The 25,958-nt window shown below is 51.6% G+C and overlaps 1 protein-coding gene across 2 annotated transcripts in view; it reads left to right on the top strand.

Moving 5' to 3' along the window:
• The first annotated feature begins 1,488 nt into the window (after positions 1-1,488).
• Positions 1,489-25,958, top strand: part of ACLY (ATP citrate lyase) — a 47,501-nt gene continuing 23,031 nt past the window's right edge. The window contains exons 1-14 of one of the 2 annotated variants that reach the window (XM_084748760.1): positions 1,489-1,654; positions 6,070-6,251; positions 7,836-7,958; positions 9,597-9,659; positions 10,088-10,278; positions 10,740-10,819; positions 13,126-13,256; positions 14,034-14,152; positions 15,141-15,277; positions 16,394-16,455; positions 17,852-17,969; positions 19,987-20,141; positions 21,103-21,193; positions 22,195-22,224. In XM_084748760.1, the coding sequence (XP_084604886.1) occupies positions 6,093-6,251; positions 7,836-7,958; positions 9,597-9,659; positions 10,088-10,278; positions 10,740-10,819; positions 13,126-13,256; positions 14,034-14,152; positions 15,141-15,277; positions 16,394-16,455; positions 17,852-17,969; positions 19,987-20,141; positions 21,103-21,193; positions 22,195-22,224 (1,459 nt within the window). In that variant the 5' untranslated portion in view covers positions 1,489-1,654; positions 6,070-6,092. The remainder of the gene's footprint in view (positions 1,655-6,069; positions 6,252-7,835; positions 7,959-9,596; positions 9,660-10,087; positions 10,279-10,739; positions 10,820-13,125; positions 13,257-14,033; positions 14,153-15,140; positions 15,278-16,393; positions 16,456-17,851; positions 17,970-19,986; positions 20,142-21,102; positions 21,194-22,194; positions 22,225-25,958) is intronic. The other variant, XM_084748761.1, reaches the window with a different exon arrangement.

Raw genomic sequence — 25,958 nt, 5'->3', positions numbered from 1 at the left:
AATTTCTGTCTTCCAGGGGCTTGAGTTTGAGTAACTTCAGAGTAGATGTTTTCTTTACTTAGGGAGGAGTGATCCCTCATAGAGGTTTGGGTAGATTCTTGGAAGACACTGTAGGCCTCTCCCTCAACTTCAGGAGCAAGGGGCACTATAAACTGTTATTTCTAAAGGATGAGTATGAAGGAAGGGACCAGAAGATGACATCATCAAAGAGCACATGCTGCTCAAGGATGGATATAGCAAGTTCAGCTACCCAATTGCTGGCTGAAAAGGGACTTGAAGTGGGGGGGGGGGGGTCTTGGGAAATTGTTTGCCCAGGAGAATGTTGCAACATTGTTTCTAGGAGCTTTTGACCCAGGATTTTTTTTTTTTTTTTTTTTTTTTTTTTTTTTTGGCCAGGGGCTCAGCCCTGCTGTTCTCCAAGTCCTGGACTGACTCATCACCTGAGCTGATTAGAGGATGATTCTGGCCTCCTTCCCTAGAGCGGGACAGTTGTTAGTTTCAGGGACTGGCTGGAGAGACCTACTGGGACTAGGGTACAAGCAGAGAGGCTTCTACTCCAGGGAAGCCGTGAATTCGGAGTCCTGATTACTAGGGCTTTCTGATTTCATATATTCTGCCTACAAGTTCTCTTTCGGGCACCTGTTAGACTGGGCTCTCCAGTTTTGGGTTTGGAAAATATGTTCTATCTCTCACAAGTAACGAAAAGAGGAGGAGGAGGAGGATGTTCATTACTTCCAGGCACTTAGTTTGAGCTTGGGGGAGGGAGCAAGGAGTTGGGCAGGAATGGCCTCAGTCCTCGGTTATAGAGTCAAATAAATGATCAGCTCCGCCCAGATTGCCGCGGCCCCCCACCCCCCCCCGCCCCCTCGCCTCCCGGTGAGCCGGTAAGAGGACTGGACGCTTTTGGACTGGCACCCTCCTGGCCTCACTAGTTCACCCCTTTCTCCAATCTATATCATACACCAGGCTGTCTGATTGTGTGTAGCGTGGTAGTGTAGACTCGTCCTACGTATACTCTATGGGGGGAGGGTTGCAGGAGCAGAGAGGCGCCACGTGTGAAAGGAAAGCAGACATTGCTTTCAAAGGCAGTTCTAACGCACTGGGTTTCGTGTGGCCGCTTACAAGCTCCTGGGATAAGAACGTCAGTTACTCCCATGGGAGGGAGGAAAGGAGACTCCAGGTCCTGAAGGAAGTGCTACAACCCCTTGGGCCAAGAACCCCCTCCCTCAGCTACCCGACCCAGTGGGTGGCCAGCCCAGCCCCTGAAGCGATCAGGCCACAGCCCCCTGCCTCCGTAGGTTCTCTTCCAAGAGCCGGCCGGCCCATCTCCCCATCTGAGGCCCCGCCCACAGTTCCGCCTCCGCTCCTCCAACCTCCCGACTGCCGAGACTACAAGTCCCATCAGGCCCGAGTCATACATGAAGGCGGGGCCATTGCAGCAGCGAATGGGGAGGAGTCTAGGGCTCAGGCTAGGGAACGCGTGTGCCCAATCGCCGGGCCGCTCGGCCTGTGAGCTGATGGGGGGCGGGGAGGAGCCCGCTTGGGCCGGGACAAAAGCCGGATTCTGGGCAGCTGTAGGCGGCTGGAGCGATCCAGGGAGTTTGGGTGATCTGGGCTTGCGGACGAAGAGCCGGGCTTGGGTTTTCTCGAAGAGGTGAGTGCCTCAGCCATGTGAGCGGGCGCGATCCCCAGTCTCCGCGAAGCTTCCTGCTTCCCTCCCCCAACCCGGAACCACCTCCTGGCTCGCTGGCTGGGCGCTCCCGCGCGCTCCCTGCACCTGCTTGGAAGTTTTGTGCGGGTCTCAGCTTTATGGTAGCCTTCGCCCCGGCCGCATGCCGCCTCTCTACACCCTTCCCCATCCTTTTCTAGTTCCTGGGAGTTTGCACATCGCTTGCCGCCGACCTTGCTTCTCTTCCCTCCTCCGGATTGCCTCTGCGCGTCCTGCCTCTCCTCAGCTCCACCCAGGGCCAGCTCTCGAGTCTCCCGGGCTTTTGGGGGGACACTTTCTGGGCCCCATTCGGGTTCCCCACCGGATACCGGGCGGGTAGTGAAGATAGCGGTGGCTGTTCGCCTCACGCTGGCTGCTCACAAGCTGGGCTCAAAGCAGGCCCGTTTTATTAGTTCTGTAGTGAGTCCATTAAGCTCTGTGTCGAAGTGGAAGGAGCCGGCCCCGGCCACGCGGGCTGTGCTGCTCCAGGGTGGCTGAGGCCTTGCCTCGAGGACTTGGTTGGATGGGCTGTCCCTGCTAAGGAGCTCCCACCGGGTCCAGCCCCCAAACAACAGATGGTCGGAGTGCCCAGGAGTCTGGACGAGGCAAGCTCCTGGGGTGTGTGTATGTGTGTGCGTGCGCCCGCGCGCGTGTTCAAAGGATGCTACCTTCTCTCTCCTGTCGAGCCTGGCAGAGGTCTGGTTCCCAGAGCCTGCTGTCTCCAGTCTTCAAGTTCTGCCGTGTGTGTGTGTGTGTGTGTGTGTGTGTGTGTGTGTGTGTGTGTGTATGTGTGTGTGTGTGTGTGTGTCCTCCTAGCAAGATTTCAGAAAGGGCCGTAAGAAGGACAGTATAAGGCACTTTAATCTGCCAGCCCATCCAGTCTGTCCCTCCTTTAACTTTGCTCAGTAACTCACCCTGTTTCTCGGTTTTATTTTAATGTTGAGAGATAACTGCCCGGGAAGGATTTCTTCCACCTCTTAGAAAGCTGCTTAAACACCCCAGGGAGGTGGGGTGGTAAAGGGAGGCCTTGAAGATAGAGTAGTTGCTGTTTTTAATCTCCATTCATACACTGCCTGCTACGGCAGGGGATGCTCTAGAGAGTTCTGCCCCTTCCAGTTGCTCTAGGGATTGCTTGCTTTCCTGTCGTTGCCCAGACCCCTCCCCCTAGCCCTTAAAATGAGACTGTTTGTTGGCCCTAAGAAACATCTTCAGTAGCTCCTGTCTGCTGCGGTGTCCCTGAGGAGCTGTCTTGGAGAAAAGGCTTCATTGATTCATCCTTCCTTGTGTGCTGTTCCTGGGGCCGCTGTGAGTGAATGCAGCCCTGGGTCACTCACGACAGAAAATAGCCCATTCAGCTCAAAAGGTCCCCCTCCGAGAGAGACAGAGACATGGAGACACCCCTGCTTCCCCTGCAGAGTTTGCAGGTTGTTGTTACCCAGTAACAGTTGTTGGGGGGGGGGGCTCAGCTTTGCTGCGAACCCACCCATCACACATTTAACAGGAGAATCAGCTGCTAAGAAAGGCGGCTTAAGACTTTGGGGTATGTGTATGTGTTTCCAGTCCCAGATTTGGATGTACTTCGTCTCATGGCTACCAAGAACAAAAGTTTCCCGTGTTTGAGCTTGTGTGTGTATATGTGCATTGCTTTCCTCAGGCTTTTCAGATTCTGACAAGAATGTGAGACCTCCAAGGTCCATTGCTCTAGAGAGCAGTGAATCCGACAATGGAGGTTTTGGTTGCTCTCCCGCTACGCTGGGGGGAGAAGCCAGGCCCTTGCTCCCTCCCGTCATTCTATGAGTTCTTTGTCTCAAGCTTCCCAGCTGAGCCACAGTGCTCTGGTGTGGCACATCTTGTTTTGGTAAACTGGCAGATCTTTCCTCTATCATCTCCCTTTTATTTTGTCTCCTGACACCCCCCACCCCCACCCCCACCCCCCTGCTGGCCTCATGGAGCAGGACTCTCAGATCTGAGACTCAGGGAAATTGTGACTTCTGTCAGTTGCCTAAGGTTGCTCTTTTCTGCCTCATCCTTGTCTTGGGTCTGTTGGGAGGGGGAGGTCCAGAATTCTGGGGACTGTTGTCAGTCAGTGTGAGACCTCTTCTCTGAGCAGGCTTGGCCGCAGGGTTTCCTTTCTCCTGGAGTGTGGGATTCTGTTTGTTGAAAGTGAATGGATGGCTGAAAGCGGTCAGTGCCGCCCCCTCCTCTCTCTGATTAGTGTGCCCTAGGCTGTGCCCTGTTTGGGACAGGGGTAGGGGTGTGCCCATTCGATTTCAGGACCAGTTTTTCTGGTCTGAGTCAAGAAGGTTGGGAAATGGAACTGGAGTGGGTGGGGGTGGAGGACACCAGGACTGGGCTGGTTGGGGCGTCTCCTTCAGAAGCAAATGAAGAAGGCGTTGCCAGGCACCCCTGGAGAAGCCCCTTTCCAGCTGCTCACTTGAGCCAGGTCCCAGGCTAAGTACGCCCATTGTGGTGAGTTAGAGTGACCAAGGGAGGCAGCCCAGCCAGGGTTAGCACCTGAAGCCTCTCCAGGCTTGGCCTGTTGGCAGGGGAGTTCAGGGAGGCCTGGTGACACTTGCTTTCCCTGGGCCAGGAGAGGATACCAACCTTCCTGGATGTGTCAGCCAGGCGAGCTCCTTAACTCACCCTCCTTATATGTACTGGACTTCCCTCTCCCCAGCTTCCGTTCTGGCCCTCAAGGAGAGACAGGAGCAACTTGCCTTGCATGCCTGGGTTTCTTTTTTTTTTTTTTTTTTTAATTTTTTAATTTTATTTTCGAGACAGGCTTTCTCTGTGTTAGCCTCGGCTGTCCTGGACTCGCATTGTAGACAAGGCTGGCCTCGGACTCACAGGGATCCTCCTGCCTCTGCCTCCTGAGGCGTTGGGTTTCCTTTCTCCATCTCTTCTCAGTGTCCTCCACACGCTGTTCTGGGGAAGAGTGGGCGTGTCTGGCGAGGTAGTAGGCAGGAAGGATGAGAGGGTTCTCATCATAGGCTCTCCTGAATCAAAGAGGTCAGTCTTGGTAGATAAAGACAGTCTTTCAGTTGGACCATAGCTGGGCCACAGCTGGGCCACAGTCGGGCCACAGCCGGGCCACAGCTGCTGTTCCAGGAGATGCAGGTGTGAGAGTGCTAGGCCCAGCTTCTTGGGCAAGCACTGTGCCACTGACCTATGCTCCCAGCCCCTAAGGTGAATTTCTCTACACACGTCCCCAAAGATGGCTTCCGCCTTCTCCCCAGTTCTGGCTCAGTTAACGAATGACTAGTGCTGGGTGGTCCCCAGAGAGGCCTCTGTTTTGCTTAGTGAGTTTTGCTCCAAGCTAACACTAAGATGACTCAGACGGGTGGGTGGGGTGGTCTGTAGGTCACAGTTCCCCTGCCCTGTAACTGCTATGTGCTTTGAGGTTGGAGTCCAGCATCCTAGGAGAAAAGAGCTTTGAGGGAACTCTCCTTCCCCCCACCCCACCAGGGCCTGTAGTCTGTTGGGGGTCAGGGGGGGCGTGTATGTGAGTGAATCAGGCTGGGGAGGAAACAGGACCAGGCTGTGCAACTCCAGCAGTGTCCTTCCCAGGCCAGAGGCCATCAAGAGTAGTTCAGTGTGGCTGCCCACCTCAGAGGCCAGCATTCACGGCTGGAGCAAACCCTTGGTGTTCCTAGCTTCCCCTTTGATCGGCCTTCTCCTCAGGGCTGAATGTGGTTGAGGCCAGCTAGTTTGCCCAGAGGGAGTAGAGACAAGGTTAAGGTCAAGCCAAGAGTTCCAGGGAAATTGGCACTTGTTCTGTTCTTGTCTTTCCCTCCTGTCCCTCCCTCCTTCCCCCCTTCCCTTCCTTTCTCTTTGTGAGACAGGCTCGCATATGGCCCAGGCTGGCCTTGGCCTTGCGATCCTTCTCCCTCTACCTCCCAGGCGGTAGGATTACAAAACTACAGTACCATATCTAGCGCCTCCCTTCATAATTTTCTATCATTTCTTCACCACTAGATCTAGATCTGTGCTTCTGATGATGAAGCTGCTCCAATGACATCTTCCATCCCCTCCTGCCGGGGCAACCCTTTTTCTTTCTTTTTTTGTTTTGCTTTTATTTTTGTTTTTCTTGAGACAGGGTTTCTCTGTGTAGCCTTGGCTGTCTGCACTCATTTTGTAGACCAGGCTGGCTTCGAACTCACAGAGATCTACCTGCCTCTGCCCCCTGAGTGCTGGGATTAAAGACGCGCGCCATCACCGCCCGGCTTCCTTTTTCTCTCTTTTGAGAAAAGCCAAGATCTACATCTATTGTTTGGGGACAGCGGGAGTAGATCCAACATGCTGGGGAAGATAAGTACCTTGACCTTCCTGCCCCAACTGACCAGTTTCTCTTTCCCTCGCAGGTAAACCAGGTCCCTCTGCAGCCATGTCAGCCAAGGCAATTTCAGAGCAGACTGGCAAAGAACTCCTTTACAAGTATATTTGTACCACCTCAGCCATCCAGAACCGGTTCAAGTACGCCCGGGTTACTCCTGACACAGACTGGGCCCGTCTGCTGCAGGACCACCCCTGGTTGCTCAGCCAGGTGAGCTCTGCCTGCACCCTAGGCCTTTCTTTCCAGCCCAGGCTCTGAGGAGGAGAAAACATTTGATCTGTTGGAGGTATCCCAGGGAGTTGCATGATTGCACATTTGCCTGTGTGTCTGCAGCTGGCTGAGCAGGGTCTTGAGTTTGTTGTGGGCCGGTCATATGGGTTCGGAACCAGACAGACTGGTATCTGAGTCACACCTCTCCATTTATGAACCGTGTGGCCTGGGGCAAACCATTTCACTTCTCTTGAGTTAGACTCCCCATCTGTCAAATAGGGATAGCACTTTATGAGCTATAAGGATTAGCAGGAACATCCAGGAAGAATTTAGTGTGATATCTAGCAGTTGGCTGCTCAGTTAAAAAACAAAACAAAACAAAAAAAATTTAGGGACTGGAGAGATGGCTCAGAGGTTAAGAGCACTGACTGTTCTTCCGAAGGCCCTGAGTTCAATTCTCAGCACTCACATGGCAGCTCACAACTGTCTATATTTTCAGTTCCAGGGGATCTGACACCCTCACACTGACATGCATACATGTAGGCAGAACATTAATGTGTGTTAAATAAAGATTTAAAAAAAAGGGTTTATACCTTTCTTCCCCAAAGTGGAGCATCTCAGGACGATTATGAAATGGGACCTTGACACTAGAGAGATCGCTCAGCGGTTAAGACGGGGCACTCTTCTTGTAGAGGGCCTGGGTTCTCTGCTTCCCAGCTTCCACGGGGCAGCTCACAACCATCTGTAACTCCAGTTCCAGGTCCCCTGATGTCCTCTTCTGCATACACGCAGGCAAAGCGCTCATGCACATGAGAGTAAATAAAGAAGTGAGACCTTGAACTTCAGGAAGATGGCTGACGGCTGACCATGGAAGGCAACCAGCCTGGAGTAGAATCTCTTAAGATCCTCCATAGTAGCCGGGCGTGGTGGCGCACTCCTTTAATCCCAGCACTCGGGAGGCAGAAGCAGGTGGATCACTGTGAGTTCGAGGCCAGCCTGGTCTACAAAGCGAGTCCAGGACAGCCAAGGCTACATAGAGAAACTCTGTCTCGAAAAACCAAAAAATAAAAAAAAAAATAAAAAGATCCTCCATAGTATATTTAGGGTGACTCTGGGAAGCCCTCGACTGGCAGGCCCAGGCAAAGCCTTTCCTCTTTCCGAGGCAGCTGGGAAGGTAGTGAGTTTTTCCCTGGTACTAGAGCTCAGCCTGTCACGGTTAGGGTTGAAACAGTGATGGGGGCTGATCAGATCGTCTCCGAAGGGCCTTTGTCATCCCAGGGCTCTCTATGCTAAGTCTGAGAACACAGGCCTGGCCCATGGTTTGGCTGTGGATGGGTGAAGTAGCTGAGAGCTCCCACGGGGAAAGTAGGAGGTCACTCTGTTCAGCAGGCGCTTCCTGAGCATCTGCCCTGTGCCCGGTTCATCCTGGCTGGGGCGGGTGAGGAAAGCTCCAGGACAGGAAAGTGGCCCTGATGGATAAACGTCAGGTAGATTTGGAAGCAGGGTCATCAAAAGCCATGCAACTACCCTTCCCATACTACCGTTCCCTTCCTCACTCTCAAGTTCCAACCCCTTTCATTCCAGAGCTTGGTAGTCAAGCCAGACCAATTAATCAAACGTCGAGGGAAGCTTGGCCTCGTCGGGGTCAACCTCACTCTGGATGGAGTCAAGTCCTGGCTAAAACCTCGCCTGGGACATGAGGCCACTGTGAGTCTTGGTGTACAGGGTGTTGGGGGGTCAGGGTGGTAACTAACAACACGGTGACCTCCAGATCAACCAACCTATGGCTCTCAACCCAGCCAGTCACGTGGCAATGGAGAAGCAGCACGTGGGGCTGCTTTGGCTGCAGCCCAGCCTTGGTGGTCATTTCCAGCTCCCTCGTCAGAAAATCAATCCGTTGATACTGTTTCAGATAAGGGGTACTGCAGGTGTAACCCCAGAACAATTAGGGCGCCAGAAACTGACCACTAACCAATGTGGAGGTAGGACTCAGGCTTATTCTGGGAACTGCTTGCTTTCCAGTTTCCAAATAAAGTTGTGGGAGTTTGGGATGACATGCTTACCAAGAGGGTGGATTAGAGCAAGATGAATAAAGGGAGGTGCAGGGTCCTTAGGGAAGGTGGAGAACCACGGATGGAGACGGTCATTAATGCTCAAGACTAAATTCAGTCCTCCAAGCCCAGTGATTACTGTCAGCTATTAGGATGAGACGTGGCTTAGGAAGGCTAAGCAGTGCTCGGTAAGAAAACCATTGTTTCTTTTCTTCCTTCTCCAAAAGAGGTGGAGAAGAGATGTGGTTGGAGGTCGGAAGCTTAGCCTGGGAAGGATGTGTGTCTGTCTGCTTGGGGCAGAATTCTGCAGATACTGGTGCCTATCTGGGATGGGCATGGGTCAGAGGTGAGCTGTCCTATTCTTTAGCTGCCCTGGGAGGTGGCATCAGAGTCACCTTCCTCCATCTTGGGCTTCTTCAAAGGCATCTTGTACTGTTTGTTTCCTAGTGCCTTGTGGATAAAGATGGATCTTTGAAGCTGTGAGTCCAGGGATAAAGAGATCTGACCTTTGAGTTCCCAGGCCCCTGGGGAGAGTGTGGTGAAGCTGGGAACTGAACAGTGTCCCCAGGGAGCACATCCTGCTCCCCTCCTAGCGGGCTGGGAGATGTCATGGACATCTGAGCTGGCAGCAGTGTCAGACCTGGCTGGAGCGGCTCATTACCTCTGATGGATCACTGTCTGGTCCCTGACTCAGCAATGACGCACAGGCCGGCAGGCGGGGGGCTCAGGGATGAGGGCTGTCTCGCCTCTGCTGCCGCCAGGGACCCACTCAAGCTGATTAGCTCTGCAGGCCTGCTGTCTTCAGCCAGGAAACACAGGAGGGACAGTTGTACCCAATCAACCTCTGGCTCTCCTCTCCCCTGGGCCTCAGGCTTGGACCATGTCCTCAGGCTGGGTCACTGTGTCTACCTCAGGGCAAACAAAGTAGTGTGTCCTCACCATCATATTTAAGTTGCCGTCTGCCTGCTCGACTTCCTGGGGGCCAGTGAGATTGCTCAGTGGGTAAGGTGCCTGCTACCAGGCCTGATGACCTGTGTTTGATCTTGGGGTCCCCAGGGTACAGGGAGAAAACCCCTGGTCTCCACACATTTGACATGGCCTGCACACACTCTTGCCCCTCTCCCCAAAGTAAGGATGTAAAGAGCGGCTCTTGTGCGAGCTTAAGTTCATCTGTGATCCCCATTGTCCTGCCTTCTGGAGAAATCTCTGCCAGGTGTGGTGGTAGCGCTTAGGCCGTGCTTTCCAGAAGACTATGCTCCACATCCGAGCTGCAGCTCCCTCAATTTCTCCTTAGGTCGGCAAGGCCAAAGGCTTCCTGAAGAACTTTCTGATCGAACCCTTCGTCCCCCACAGTCAGGTAGGTGAGGCAGTGCGGAGCTGGATCTTCTTCGTCCTTCAGCTTTGTAGTTGTCCTCCTAAAATGATGACAGGGAGGGTCAGGTGCCAAGGGGAAATGGGTCTCTACAGCGCGGAGGAAATTAGGAGCGAGGAGTCTTAGTTTGCAGCAAAACAAAGCTAGAGCAGGTAACAGAGGGGACTTCCCATTGTTGGGGTGAGGACTTGAAGGCAGTACCCCTTCCCCCAAAACGAGACTATGCTGACTGAGCTTAGGAGGTTGAGGCCTTGCCTTTTCTTGTCCCCTAGCAAGAAGGTAGCAAACATCTCTCGGGGTGGTGGTGGTGGGGATACTTTGTCTTAGGGGTTGGGTTCCACTCCCCGGTGAGGCCTTCTGACCCCCTGCCAGTCGAGCACCCTTACCAGGTTTGTGCTGTGTTTTCTCGCAAGGCGGAGGAGTTCTATGTGTGCATCTATGCTACCCGGGAAGGAGACTACGTCCTGTTCCACCACGAAGGGGGTGTAGATGTGGGCGATGTGGATGCCAAAGCCCAGAAGCTTCTTGTGGGTGTGGATGAAAAGCTGAACATTGAGGACATTAAGAGGCACCTGTTGCTCCATGCCCCTGAAGACAAAAAAGAGTTGAGTTTTAAAAGGGATGGTGTGGGTGCGACTGGGGACAAGAAGTCCAATGCACTGGGCTCTGGGTACAGGAGAGAAAAAGTAGCATGGGCCTTCCCTGCTTGGGAGCAGTTGGTGGGCACAGCTTTGTCCTGAGGAAGGGAGCCACATGTGTGGGGAGGGTGCTGCCTTGCAGTTGTCTGCAATATGCCAGCCTCATCCCTCACCTTTTTGCCCTTGTCTGTCTGGCGCCTCCTCCAGCTCTGAGCTTGACAGCTTCTTTCCGCCTCAGAGTTTGAAGAGTGACATCCAGGGAGCAGCCGGGGGGGGGGGGGGGGGGGGAGCGGAGGGTCATGAGTGGAGAAGTGGGGCGGGGCTGTGAGTGACAGCGAGAGTGATGTAGGAAAGGGAATGGGAACCGGGGTGCCCAGCCCTTCCTGCACTGATGCCTTAACTGGCCCTCTTTCCATCTCCCTTCTAGAATCCTGGCCAGCTTCATCTCCGGCCTGTTCAATTTCTACGAGGATCTGTACTTCACCTACCTTGAGATCAACCCCCTTGGTAACAAGCTGTGTTTGCTGGGGCAGGGTGGGAATGGGCCCCCAGGCCTACAGTAACCCTGGCCTTGGCGTTCACAGAGCCTGAGCTCTCCTGCCAGACGATAGTACAAAACTGTGGGTACCCAGGGTGTCCTGATAAGGAGTGTTCTCCAGTGTCACCTCCTGTTTCTGAGCGCCCAGACTGTAATTTCTTCGTATCTTAACCAACTCCAGCTTCTTTCTTTGGCCTTGATTTGTCCTGTTTTAGGGACGCCCTGGCTTTGGTTTGTCTACTGTGTCGTTCCTGCCTGCAGGTTAGGGTCCCAGGCTCTGGTTGGATCCGCCCAGTCCCCAGAGGCCTCACCAGCCCTCCCTCTCAGGGAGCTGGTCAATCATTTACTAACCCCTACGCCCAGAAGAGCTAGCTGCAGGCCCTCAGAGCTGTGAAGGAGGCAGATGCCTGACAGATTCTGGCTAGGCCTCTCGGGGCAAAGTCCAAGAAGAGAGGAGCTACCAAATTCTAGCTGAGAATGCAGCCCCTCTAATGGGCCAGATGGCTGTGTGCTAACTTAATTAGCTAAATGGCCTGAGGAGAAATATGGATGCTAAGTGAGGCATTGCAGATGAATGTGCTGGCCTGGGGCCCAGAACACTATGGGGTATCTTGCACCGAACACTGAGACTTCCCCAGCTAGACCACAGAATCCCAGATGTACACACCTAGGGCTTCTGAGAGCAGTGGTGCGTGAGTTGCATGGGTGTGTGATACTGGTGGTGATGCTGGGGTTTGAACCTAAGACCTAGACCAACAGGGCTTTTTTTTTTTAAATAGTTTATTTAATTCTAATTTATGTGCACTGTTCTGAGCTGCCATATGGTTGCTGGGAATTGAACTCAGGTCCTTTGGAAGAGCAGGCAGTGCCCTTAACCACTGAGCCACCTCTCCAGCCCATCCAACAGGGTTTTTTGTTGTTGTTTTGAAGTAGGGTCTAGTTTAGTCCACACTAGCCACAAATTCACTGACTAGATAGCTGAGGATGAGCTGGAACTTCTGGTCCTTCTGCTGCTTCTGTGCTCCTATGCATACCCATTTTCAACAGATTTATCTTAATTAATTTTAAATGTTCAAAAATAATTTTAAGCCGGGCGTGGTGGCGCATGCTTTTAATCCCAGCACTTGGGAGGCAGAGGCAGGTGGATCGCTGTGAGTTCGAGGCCAGCCTGGTCTATAAAGTGAGTCTAGGACAGCCAAGGCTACACAGAGAAACCCTGTCTCGAAAAACCAAAAAAGAAAGAAAGAAAGAAAATATTAATAATAATAATAATTTTTAATTCTATAAATATCTGTATGTCTGAAAATTTTAAATTATGTATATATCTGTATGTCTTGTGTATGCCATGTGTGCCTGTGCTGGCTGGGAAAAGTGTTGTCTGATGGTTGGAGTTACAAGCAGTTGTGAGCTGCCCCACACAAATTCTGGAACTTGTACTCCTCCTGTCCTTTAGAAGAACAGCAAGCTCTCTTAACTGCTGAGCCATCTCTCAGCTCCTCTTTAGTATTTTTTTTATACATTTATTTACCGTGTGTGTGTGTGTGTGTGTGTGTGTGTGTGTGTGTGTGTGCCTACGCATGTGGAGGTGAGAGGAGAATCTATGAGAGTGTTCTCCTACCGTATGGCTTGGAGGCAAGTACCTTCATACACTGATCTGTCTCACCAGCCCTTTATTTATTTATTTTTAATATACTATTTGGTATAAGGGGTTGAACGTAGGTCTTCTCCCATGTACCTCTAGAAAACTGGGGTATTAGCCGGGCCATACCTTTAATCCCAGCACTCAGGAGGCAGAGGCAGGCAGTTCTCTGTGAGTTCAAGGCCAGTCTGGTCTACAAAGCGAGTTCAGGACAACCAAGGTTACACAGAGAAACTCTGTCTCAAAGGAAAAAAAAAAAAAAAAGAAAATAGGGGTGTTTGTTTTTTTAATGGCATGGCTATGGGTAGGCCCGTGCTTGAGTATTTAAAGCAGGAAGCATGACATTTTATGAAGAAGTCCAAAACTTGCTATGGCAACTAACAGGGCTCCTTTGATCAGTTACCTTTGATCTCCTTTGATCAGTCTCATTTGGTCAGTCAATGAGTGGGGACTGTTCTGAGAGGATTGCTTTTCTTTGCACTAGGTCAAACTATGTCCCTACAAAGGCCGTATTCTGATTTATGGTTATTGGTTATGTGTGAGAGTGCGTGGGGGTGTGCCTGGAGGGCGGTTTGGAGCCTGGTGGTTGCCTCACCTTAGAGTTGGTATCTGACACTTCCTTGACTTTTCTCCTAGTGGTGACCAAAGATGGTGTCTACATCCTTGACTTGGCGGCTAAGGTGGATGCTACGGCTGACTACATCTGCAAAGTCAAGTGGGGTGATATAGAGTTCCCTCCCCCCTTCGGGCGTGAGGCATATCCAGAGGTAAGGCAGGTTTAAGGAGGAGATGGAGGGTGTTGGGGCCTAGGAAACAGCATGATCAACCCTTGATGATCATTGGTCCCCATCTTGGCTCTGGATTTGGCAGGAAAAGGAAGATGGAGAGCCATTTAATTTTCTTAACATCCCAGCGAGGTTGGGGGTCGGAATGGGAATCAGCCAAGTCTCTGAATCCTGGCCAGAAACCCTTTTAGACATCGCCCTCCGCCAGCCTCCCTGGTCCCCTGACGTGATTTGTTGCTTCCTAATCATTCCAAGTGGCTCTTCCCGACCCTGACGGGAAGGTTCTTTTCTTGGACACTGGCTGAGAATTTTAATTGCCGCTCCCCACCCCATCCTCTGAGAGGTCCTCCCAGCAGGATCAGGCCTTCTGTGAAATCATCTGGCCAGGCTGGAAGATGGAGCTGGGCTGGGGAATAGACCAGGACGTGGGAGTTGCTAAGGGTAGGAGCTGGTTTGGAGAGTGTGATGGAAGAAGTGGCAGGACTTAGTGGGATCTGCTTTTGGGCAGAGGACCAAGGGCTTGAAATCAGGGAACGGAGCTGACATTTGTTTCCAGGATGTGGGTGGTTTTGGTACTTTAAAGATAACTGCCTTACTCTGTCCTGGGCCTAATGCCTTGTGCAGCTCCCCATCCCCGACCTCAGTATAGTGATTGAATAACCTTTCCATGTGCTTTCAGATGGAGAGCTATGGTCTCGGGGTTGGGACCCTGGGTGAAGGGGTTACTTAAAAGATCACCTGTGGTTCTCTGGTCCCCAGGAAGCCTACATTGCTGACCTGGATGCCAAAAGTGGGGCAAGCCTGAAGCTGACCCTGCTGAACCCAAAGGGACGTATCTGGACCATGGTTGCTGGGGGTGGCGCATCCGTCGTGTACAGGTGACAAGCAGGGGGGTCGTGCATGTGGTTGCCAGCCAGGTTCACCCACTCAGCGCCCATGCATGGATTGCCTGAGGTCCCTAGTTTCTCACATGTCTGTGGTCAGGAACTTGCTGGATAGATGAAAGCAATGACATCCTTGAGGGCTTCAAATGGCTCTGTGGCCACATGCCCCAGACGCAAGTGTCTTCTGCACTCTTTTTTTTTTTGGTTTTTCGAGACAGGTTTTCTCTGTGTAGCCTTGGCTGTCCTGAACTCGCTTTGTAGACCAGCCTGGCCTCGAACTCACAACAATCCGCCTGCCTCTGCCTCCCGAGTGCTGGGATTAAAGGCGTGCGCCACCACGCCCGGCTGTCTTCTGCACTCTTAGTTACTTAAAAATGATCTCATCTTATGGCCGCTCTTGTAATTGTTCTTTATAGAAAAGTAACAAACACAAAAGTGCAAGCTACTCCACCATTCTTCAGAAGGTTACTGTGTGTGTGTGTGTGTGTGTGTGTGTGTGTGTGTGTGTGTGTGTGTGTTTTAATGCCTAGATAAACACTTGGACGTTTTCAGTTTATAGAAACGTTGGGACCGTGCTTTATGCCCTTATGAACAACTAGCAGATTCTTCTCTGAAGCGATGGAAGATGTGTGATGTGCCGCAGCGCTCCTGTTGCTCTGGCTGCAGCAGCTTGCTCCCTGGGACTCTTGCAACACTCTAGTTCTTTTATCTTTGGGCCCTGTCAGGCAGCTGCCCATTGTGCCTTTTACCCACGCTATCTGGCCAGGACCTTGGTGCCCTGAGGCTGGTAAAGTGCTCTGCCTGGGAGAGTCTCAGGGCATCGACCTTCAAGTGAGGCTTGAGTGGGGGTTGAAGGTCACAGGTCTGCGAGGCCAGTTCTGCAGGCTGACTTCCATGCGTGCGACAGTGACAGACATCTCGGTATAGGTCTGACTCCTGTGCCCTGAGCATGTGCTGACTGAGTCTTGTGTCTCTCTGGCAGTGATACCATCTGTGATCTTGGAGGTGTCAACGAACTGGCGAATTACGGGGAGTACTCGGGTGCCCCCAGTGAACAACAGACCTATGACTATGCCAAGACCATCCTCTCACTTATGACTCGAGAGAAGCACCCCGATGGTGAGGCATGGGCATGTACGCCCTCCCAAGGGGCACAGTGTGTGGAACAGATTTGTGCTAGAAATGATTGAGGCCATAGTCCTTTGTTTGTTTGTTTGTTTGTTTTATGTATATGAGCACGCTATCTTCATATACACCCGAAGAGGGCATCAGATCACACTATAGATGGTTATGAGCCAACATGTGGTTGCTGGGACCTTGAACTCAGGACCTTTGGAAGAACAGATAGTGCTTTTAACCCCTGAGCCATCTTTCCAGCCCAAGGCTATAGTCCTTTGTAACGTGGGACTAGACATTTAATTTCTGGATCTCTGCTTTTTGTTGTGCTAGTGGACACTGACACCATCAGTCAGTCAGTCAGTGGACAAGGAGAGCGTGTGACATTCACATCATGTATAAACAGGGAGAGGGAGGAGGAAGCCTGCAGCACACTTTTGCTGCACAGGGTTTCTGTATGTAGCCTTGGCTATCCTGGACTTGCTTTGTAGACCAGGCTGGCCTGGAACTCACAGATCCACCTGCCTCTACCTCTTTGAGTGCTCGGATTACAGGCTCGCTCTGCAGCAACTTAGTAGTTTTTAACAGCCTGCAAGGCTTTGTGACTCCCAGTGTCACTTTCCCACCTTCGCAGTGTTTAGGGTTATACGTATCAGTTCCTCTTAAGAGGGAGAGAAAGGCTGGGCTTGGTGGCACACATTTAATCCCAGAACTCAGGAGGCAGAGGCAGGTATATCACTGTGAGTTTGAGGCCAGCCTGGTTTACAAAGTGAGTCCAGGACAGCCAAAGCTACACAGAGAAACCCTGTCTCTAAAAACAAACAAAAGAGAGGGGGTGGGAGATACCCCATCACCAACGGTATCCTGACACCGAGCTGGACTTCTGGGTACCAGCCAGACTTGGGGTTTGAGTGCCCACCACTGGGTAATGTGGGTAGTGGAGAATTGAGATGGTAAAGCTGTGTAGGTATCTTGGACATCATCCTGTTCGCTCCCTGTGCCCCTCCCTGTTAGAGCACTTTTGCTCACAGGAGCCAGAACATCCTCAGTTGAGACTGTGGGGCCAGGCTCAAGTCTTTTATCTCTCTAACCCTGGCTTTGTTTTTGCTCCCAATGCAGGCAAGATCCTCATCATTGGAGGCAGCATTGCAAACTTCACCAATGTGGCTGCCACCTTCAAGGTAACCAGCAGTGAGCAGTGGTGGCTGCAAATTCTAGGGGGGGAAATGGGCTTGGGGAAAGCAGAGCGTGAGTCTGAGGTGCGTCCCCTGCATTGCCTTAGCCTGGTGAAGGCTTGTGACCTAGGCTATGTCTGTCTCTCCTTTTTGGTGTTGGAGCTTGAGCCCTGTCCCAGGCTCCTTGTGGAGGAAGCAGAAGACAGGAAATACGGATCAGAAGCTGTGTAGCCTCTGCAGTTAGTGCTTGCTGGAGCATAACTCTCCCCTCTGAAGCAGGGGTGGGGGGAGTTGAAGGCTTGCTCTCTCATGTCAGAACCGGTTCTCAGAGATTGGGCGTGCTTGTCCTTCTTCTCAGCACCGAATCGCTGGGTTCTCAGCAGCTGTGGGTCTCAGGCACCAGTCCCTGCTCCAAAACAGGGGGATGAGGACAGCTTCTGGTGACCTCACCCAGCCAGAGTCCTCTGAGTCTGTCTGCGTCCCTGTGGGTGGCCTTGAGGAAGAACCTTGGGAACATGCTTTATAAAAACAACAACAACAACATGACTTCCAGTTCACAAAGATGGCAGAGCTAACGTGTCAGATGCCACTCGTTCAGGCTACCCTCTCCGAGGGCTGTTTATTATTCATTGTGTCATGGTGCTTAATGAGGCTTTTCAGAAAGATGCCACATGTGGTCGTCCCATCTATGTCTTGAGAATAACGGTGTCCACCTTGAAATCTGAGCTCTCAAGAAGTGAAGGACCGTGGCTCATCAGGTCCGCCGGCAACAGGGTCTCCCTAATTGGGCCTGATTGGTTGAAGCAGGTTCACAATGGTAGCCTTAAGTTGAGAGTGTCTGGCATGACAGATAGCCTCCTTGCCGAGGGAGTGGTTAGAGATCAAGCAGGAATTGTATAACGTTTTGGGGGGTAGAAGCTAGACTTCACAAGTCCGGGGTCGGCATTCTGTTTGGAGAAGTGCAGCCTCTCATTTTCCACACTGGTTGGGTATCATCGTAATCACTTAGGTGGCTTTTGACCTTAATGAAGACCATATCTTCCTAACTGAGAAGCCTTGTGTAGGACCCTGGCATAGACCCCACACCCCAACTTCAGTAAGAGGGAAAAGTGACTGCAGCCACAACAAGAGAGACCTGTAAGCACCGCAGTTGGCATCCAGTGCACCAGAGCCTTGAGGCGTCTGTTCTTGGCTGCTCTTTGGCCACACATCGGGCCTGAAGTTGTGAGGGTCACTCAGCTTGTGTGTATGATCTTCTACCGTCCTTGACCCTGAGGGCCTGCTGTGCTGTGAGAAGCAGGCCTTGTCATGTGCACCTGTACGATTGTTTACCGTGGTTATAAATTGATTTGAGGCTGCCTTGTTTTAATCACGTCTCTGTTGTCCTTTTGGCTTTCTCTAGGGCATTGTGAGAGCAATTCGAGATTACCAGGGTCCCCTGAAGGAGCATGAGGTCACGATCTTTGTCCGAAGAGGTGGCCCCAACTATCAGGAGGGATTACGAGTGATGGGAGAAGTTGGTAAGATGGGGAAATTTGTCTTTTTTCTGTCTTAAAAAAAAAAAAAGCTGGGCATGGTGGCGCACGCCTTTAATCCCAGCACTCGGGAGGCAGAGGCAGGCGGATCGCTGTGAGTTCGAGGCCAGCCTGGTCTACAAAGTGAGTCCAGGATGGCCAAGGCTACACAGAGAAACCCTGTCTCGAAAAACCAAAAACAACAACAACAACAACAACAAAAACCTATTATTATTTGTTTTCTTTTTCATTTATTTATTTATTTATTTTCAAGACAGGGTTTCTCTGTGTAACTTGACTGTTCTGGAACTCACTCTGTAGACCAGGCTGGCCTTGAACTCACAGAGATTTACCTGCCTCCACCCTCTAAGTGCTGGTGTGAGCCACCACTCCCCGGCTTCTTTTGGTTTTTTGAGACAGGGTTTCTCTGGGTAGCCTTGGCTGTTCTGGACTCACTTTGTAGACCAGGCTGGCCTCGAACTCACAGTGATTTGCCTGCCTCTGCCTCTACTGCCCGGCTTTTAAGATTATTTTATGTGTATGTTTTGCTTGTATGTGTGTGTGCAGTGCCTGTTGCCCACAGATACCAAAAAGGGCATAAGGAGCCTATGGAACTGGTGGTAAAGATGGTTGTGAGCCACCATGTGGATGATGGAAATTAAGCCTGGGTCCTCTGCAAGAGCAACAAGTGCTTTTATTTTTGTTTATTTATTTTATTATGTGTACAGTGTTCTGCTTGCATGTGTGCCTGCATGCCAGAAGAGGGCACCAGATCTCATTATAGATGGTTGTGAGCCACCATGTGGTTGCTGGGAATTGAACTTAGGACCTTGGGAAGAGCAGACAGTGCTCTTAACCCCTGAGCCATCTCTCCAGCTCCCAAGTGCTTTTAATGATGAGCCATTTCTTCAGCATCCAGCAGTGGTGGCTAGCCTCCTTAATGGTTTACCTCCTTGACAGCATAGAAAAGGGTCGTGGACTCTTCTGTGCTCTTCCACCCCCTGGTAGAGTGTCTTTAGATTGAGAGTGGCTGGGCTCTACAGTTAACAAATACAGAATGAGCTGGGTGTGGTGACACAGGCCTTTAATCCCAGCACTCAGGAGGCAGAGGCAGGCAGATCACTGTGAGTTTGAGGACAGCCTGGTCTACAAAGCAAGTCCAAGACAGCCAAGGCTACACAGAGAAACCCTGTCTTGAAAAGCCAAAAATAAAACAACAACAACAAAAACCCAAACAAATACAGAATGCCTGCTCTGGGCCAAGTAGTATACTGGATACCAGTGCATTAGCTTAACTGTAATGTCAGGTCATGCTAAATGTCATGAAGTAATTAAACGGGACAGGTGACTAGAAAAGGTGACATTTTAGTAAAGATCTAGAGCAGAGGAGAACAGCTTAGGGATAGTTCTACAGAGAAAAGGCAGGCAGATCTCTCAGTTGAGGCCAGCCCGGTCTACGTAGCAAGTTCCAGTATAGCAGGGCCACATCGTGAGACTTTCTCTCAAATAAACAAAACAGTGAGGGAGGTGCAGGAGTCAGGGTTATGTGGAGAGCCTTCCCTTAAGGCCAGCCAGGGTGTCTTAGCAGGTGGCACTTAGCTTAAACTCAGCGATGGGGGAGCAGCCAGGTGAAGGTGCCAGCTCTGTGTAGAAAGAGGAGCAAGAACAGTGCCCCAGGGAAGCCAGCTAAGGGTATTTAGAACCAGTGAGACCAGCCCTGTGAGGCAGGCAATGTGCCGGGCACAGGTGACAGTGGACAGAGTGTGGCGAGCTGTGTTCCAGGTGATCAGAGGTGCTCACCTTGGCTGCCAATGGCACTGCTGCTTCCTCTCCTTCTCAACAGGTGATCTGCTGAAAGACTGGTTTGCTGGTGAGGCGTTTGGCAGCGGATCTGTCTTGTATGATCACTGTTGCCCTCACAGTGCCAGGCATTGAGCAAGACTGTCAAGGGGCCTCTGCAGTGTCCTACAGACTGGGTGCTTAGTCCAGACCATGAATCATGGGCCTTTTCCTTCTCTCACAGGGAAGACCACTGGAATCCCCATCCATGTCTTTGGCACAGAGACTCACATGACAGCCATTGTGGGCATGGCCCTGGGCCACCGGCCCATCCCCAACCAGCCACCCACAGCGGCTCACACTGCCAACTTCCTCCTTAATGCCAGTGGGAGCACATCGGTAGGTACTAGCTTTCCTCCCAACCTAAAGGAAGGAGCCATCCTGCCACCATCTCCCACTGCCCTACCTAGGACACAGTATTCACCCTCTGTCGTCTAGGGATAGAAGAGCCTATTGGGGAAGTTGGCACATGGTGATACGCCAATCAATGTGGAGTGTTGGAAAGACTGGAGGTTTTAAGACTAAACCTGAGTTAATCCTAACTGACCTTGCAGAGAGTGGGACTTTAACAGGTGCCTTAGCCTCTTAAAGCCCCTGTTGGGTCCTCTGTAGCATGGGACAAAAATCAGTTCCCATTTCGGCATTGTTAGAATAGCGCTTTCTGAGTACACTTCATGAACACCACTGAGCCATATGTAGTACACACCTGTACTGGGGCCAGGAGGATTGCTGTGGGTTCCATGCTGGCCCAAGCTCTGCATAGTGAGGCCTTTTCTTGTCTTTTTTTTTTTTTAAGATTTATTTATTTTGGGGGCTGGGGAGATGGCTCAGAGGTTAAGAGCACTGTCTGCTCTTCCAAAGGTCCTGAGTTCAATTCCCAGCAACCACATGGTGGCTCACAACCATCTACAATGAGGTCTGGTGCCCTCTTCTGACTGGCAGGCACACATGCGAGCAGAATATGTATAATAAATAAATAAATAAATAAATATTTTAAAAAGATTTATTTTATTTATTGCATATGAGTGCTTTATCTGCAGAAGAGGGTATCAGATTACATTATAGGTGGTTGTGAGCCACCATGTGGTTGCAGGGAATTGAACTCAGGACCTCTGGAAGAGCAGGTGGCGCTCTTAACCACTGAACCATCTCTCCAGCCCCCTTTCTTGCCTTAAAACAACGCTGTATATAATTATTCTCGTTAGGTCACGTCACTTCTTTGGGGCCTCAGAACTAAGTGGCTCTTATCCTCAGCCAGTGCCTATGACCCTTAACTCGGCTCTCTGCTTACCTCACTCAGACTCCAGCACCCAGCAGGACAGCATCTTTTTCTGAGTCCAGAGCTGATGAAGTGGCTCCTGCAAAGAAAGCCAAACCAGCCATGCCCCAAGGTAACTCCCAGATGGTTAGCACAGTGCTCAAAAAGGCCTGTGGTGTCCTTTTTGTCTCTCCCTGTTTGAGGCCTGCCTGGAAGAGGCAGCAGGGAGGCGGTTTGAGCTTGGCTGTGGGTGTGGGCCTCGGCGTGAGGCGGGGGAGGATCTCTTCAGGGTGAAGTGACTTTGAGTCTTCCCTGGGGCTTCTGGAGCTGAGGATCCACAGTGCTCGGATCGTCTCACTCCCTACTGTCTTCTACCCCTGACCTGGACAGGTGTGGAGAAGACAGGAAAACAGGAAGACATAAGCAGAACCAAGACGAGGAATAACCCTTCAGGGGAAGACAGGAGCTGGGAGTGGAGACAGCAAAGCTGTCTTCCCCTGCTACCTAGGGGCGCTTACTTGAGTGTTTCTCTCAATGCACCCTTACCTACTAGCCCTTGCACATGTCACCCAGTTCATCTCCATGCCAGTGACGAGTTGACCTGCCAGTACTCACCACAGCGGGTGCGTGGCACTGGCTTCCCCTGGTTGATGGGAGCCTGCAGCCTCTTTGTCATATATCAGGCTGAACCAGACATCTTAGAAATAATGACATTAGCTGTGAGGCTCAAGGACAGAAGTCATTGCCCTGTAGTCCCCAGGGTGTCAGCTTTGGTCACACTGGAGAATAGTGGGTACTGTGCTGCCTGGAGACAGAGGGGTTGGCACTAAGAGGACGTGACCCAGCCAGCCTGAAGGCCCAGATGGCGCTGTGCCACCCAGAGGGCCTGGAGGAGGCTTCAGTGCACTTGCCTAGCGTTCCCCTTCTCGCCTTCCCTGTACCAAGCTCTTTGTCGTCCCGCCTGCTTCTCTCCTGCCCAGCCGTGCTTCGACCTCTTTCTTCCTGCTGTCCATTCTGACATGAGCAGTGGCAGCACCGGAAGGCTTGTTTGGACCTGTCCCCTGTTTCCACCCTCTCCCACCAAAGTTTCCCACCAGCAGTTCACTCAGTTGCCTTGGTCATTTTCTTTAACAGATTCAGTCCCAAGTCCAAGATCCCTGCAAGGTAGGATGCCCCCACCGTGCCCTAGCCCTGCGTGTGGCGTTGTTAGTGGGTTCTGGTTTCTGTGTGCTTTGTTTTTTTTTCCCGGGTGGGTTGCAGTGTTGTGTAGTACATTATCTGTCCCCACCATGTGTGGCCTGCCCCCCACCCCACCCCAAGTCCTAGTCTTGCTCTTTTGTCCCTTCCCTCTCCTGCTTACTCCGTACTTGCCCCAGCATAGCACTCTACACTGTGTGGCTGTCTCTGGCTCCTTACCTTGGAGGGAGGTGGAGACACAGAAGGAGCAAGAGCCAGCCCACAGCTCTGGAGACTCAGGGGTGCCAGGAGGGAGGGTCCTGGGAGAGAGGGAGACATCCAGCTGAAAGGGGAGTGGCAGAGAGGCTGCCGTAGGGAACCACAGCTCAGCCTTGATTCACATCTGCGTCCCATCACTGCCTCACTTCCCTGCCTCAACTGCAGTACTGGCAGCTGCATCCCACAGCACCCCTGATTTCAGAGCAGTGTAGATTTCTCCCAGGTTTGGGTAGAAGAGCAGGATAAAGATGGAAAGAGAAACCAGGAAACTCAGGTGGTGTTTGTCTCCAACTCGGGTCATTTTAAGGACCTGAAGGGACCGGCGCTCTGGTGTGTGAGGTCACAGTTTACAGCGGACATTTTCAGCCCATGCACTCACTCATGCACACACTCAGGCAAGCTGATTACTCAGTCAGCAGCATCAGGACTTCCTTGTGACTTTTCCCCAAATCTTGGAATCCAACTCAGCCTCCTTGCATGCTGAGATCCGGGTGGACTCTCAGTGTAGCCCACACGCACAGCTGTAAGGGCACGAGAGTCCTCACTGGGGACTTTGATCCCTAGGGAGGGAAGGAATATCCAAAGACAGTGGCCCTCTACCTAGCAGCTTTTTTTCTTTCTTTCTTTAATTTTAATTAAATTACTTCTGTGTGGGTGGGGTGGAGTGGCTGTGAGTGCAGGTGCCTTCGGAGACCAGAAGAGGGTGTTGGATCCCTTGGACCTGGGGGGTTACAGGCAGTTGTAACTTTCGTAAGCCACCTGACATGGGTGCTGGGAACTGAAGTCAGGTCCCCTGCAAGAGCAGAACCGCTCTTAACTATTGAGCCATCTCTTTGGCCCCTCGACTTGCTCTTAACAACGATTAACAGATAGCGAACTCCTTTCATTGTCTGCCTCCAGTGAGGTCCATAAAAGGCAAGGCCAGTGTGCCAGTAGAGCAGGTAGAAACTCAGTCTCCAGAGAGCGCCTCTCCCCTAGGGGAAGTGGGCTGCCGGGGAGACACCCATATTTGGTCACTTAGCTGGAGAAGCGAAGGACAGGTGAGTCAGGGAGGGGACCAGGTCATGCAGAGTGCTCTTCACTCTTAGTAGGGTCATTAAGGTCGGGGTGGGGGCTTCCTGCTACTGGTGCCAATGGCCCCCTTGGCTTTGGTTTTTCTGTGCTTAAGGAGGTGAGCACTTGAGCTCCATCCTTAAGCAGGAGGTGTGGGTGGGCTTGTAGGGATTTGGGTTTTGTCCTTATCTCTGCAGACAGGTTTTTGTGTGGCATAGCACTGGGGGGGGGGGGGGCTCCCCTGGGAATAGCAGAGCCTCACTGCTTTCTGGCCTTCTTTATCACACAGTTGAGTTTTCCTCAAGTCATGTAACCCTGGCTCTCCTACATTACCCAGGACCTGTCATGGTGGGTATATGTGCTTCAATTAGACTGGATTATGTGGCTGTTGTCACTCTAAGGATTCATGTCTTATAGGAGCCCTGGGTTCAGGGTCACAGTAAATCCAGGTGTTCACAAATCAAGATCCTTCTGCCCTGAGAGGCTCACTGCTGGCCTGCACGGGGATTTAATCAGGCCTTGATCTTGGTTAGCCAAGCTTGTGGTAGTACAGTAGGTTAATACCGGAAGCTTCCGGGAGTTATGAATTGCTCTCCCAGGGGAGCACAGAACGTCCCCCAACGGCTGCTTTGCTCCACAAGGGCATTCAGGGAGTCAAGGGGGAAGGTAATTAAGGTTCGTTCCCCTTCTGACTAATGGCTGAATTTCTGTAGCTATGACTGTGTCATCATATCCCTCTCTGCCCCCTTTGGAGACAGAGTCTCTCACTCTGTCGGCCATCGCCTGCCTCTGGCTCAGGTGCTGGGATTAAAAGTGTGACCTGAGATGCCCTGCCTGCTGGCTTCTTTAAAGTCTTTGCTGCTATTAGAAAGCCTGTCTCAAGAGTACTGTTCTGAGCAACAAAGAGCCACCTGGGAGAGAAAGAGGATGGGAAGAATGGGGGGTGGGCTGGGCTGTGGCCATGTGCTGGCTCACCCCCACCCCACCCCCACCCCCACCCCCACCCCCACCCCCGCCACAATGCAGAGAGCTGGACTTTTTTCTAGCACCTTTAAAAATAATTGATTAAGCCAGACATGGTGGCTCTTACCTGTAATTCTAGCAGTCAGTCAGAGGGCTGAGGCAGAAGGATTGTCACACGATTGAGGTGACCCAGGCTATATAGTAAGTCCTAGGATACCTGTAAACACTGAAAGTAAAGAAAGAAGAGCTGGTGATGTGGCATGTGCCTGTAATACCAACACTTGGGAGGAAGAGGCAAGATAAGGGAGTCGGAGGTCATCCTCAGCTCCATAGTTCAAGGCCAGCCTGGGTTAATGAGCCCCTATTCCAAAACCAGCAGCAGAGGCTGGAGATACAGCTCAGAGGGTCTTGTAGAGGACATGGGTTAATTTCTGGCATGGACGTGGTGGCTCACATCTGCTTGTTAACTAGTTCTAGAACATCTGATTCCCTTTTCTGGTCTCCACAAGCATTGCACACAGAGTGCGCTTACATGCATTAAAAGCGCCTATACACATTAAAAATAAATTTAAAAGAATTGCTGAGTATGGTGACACATGCCTTTATTTCCAGCAGTTGGGAGGCAGAGGCAGCCAGGTATCTGTGACTTTCAGTCAGCCTGGTCTGTAGCATGGTGCTACATAATGAAGCTCTGTCTCAAAAAGACAACAGGGGGCCGGGTGGTGGTGGCACATGCCTTTAATCCCAGCACTTGGGAGGCAGAGGCAGGTGGATCTCTGTGAGTTCAAGGCCAGCCTCATCTACAGAGCGAGTTCCAGGACAGCTAGTGCTGTTACACAGAGAAGCCTTGTCTTGGGCGGGGAATGGGGGGTTGGGGTGGGGGAGACAACAGGGAACTAGAGAGATGGCTCAGCGTAAGAAGACTGGCTGTTTTTCCAGAGAACCTGGGTCTAATTCCCACATGGCAGCTCACAATTAGTATAACTCCAGTTTCAAGAGGCTTCAGTGCCCTCCCTGGCTTCAGTGGGCACCAGACATACATATGGCGTACAGACATACATAGAGACAAATCCTCTACATACAGGATATTAAATAAGTAAATGAAAACTTTAGAACACAAAAGAATGAAAAAATATTAAATAAAAAATATTGCAGACCACATGTGTATAGTGAGTCTATAGCTTGCCCGGGACATCCAGCCCCTTGAGAACTCTCGGGCATCTTCAGCTGTGGGGCGCCTTTTCTGTGTGGGGAGCCCTTTTGTCTTCACCTTGGGACTATTCACTAGCCAGGCAGGCCTCACTAGATATTTTTTGTTCTCTCTTTCTCTCTCTTTCTGCTACTTCCTTCTAGAAAAATTGAGGCATATTCCTCAGAATTTATTATTTTAACATTCGTTTGCTGTTTTGAAGAGCTACCAAACCGGA

Source organism: Acomys minous, assembly GCF_964271855.1.
Source record: "Acomys minous genome assembly, chromosome: 12".
NCBI lineage: Eukaryota > Metazoa > Chordata > Mammalia > Rodentia > Muridae > Acomys > Acomys minous.
This window is presented reverse-complemented; position numbering and strand designations above follow the sequence as displayed.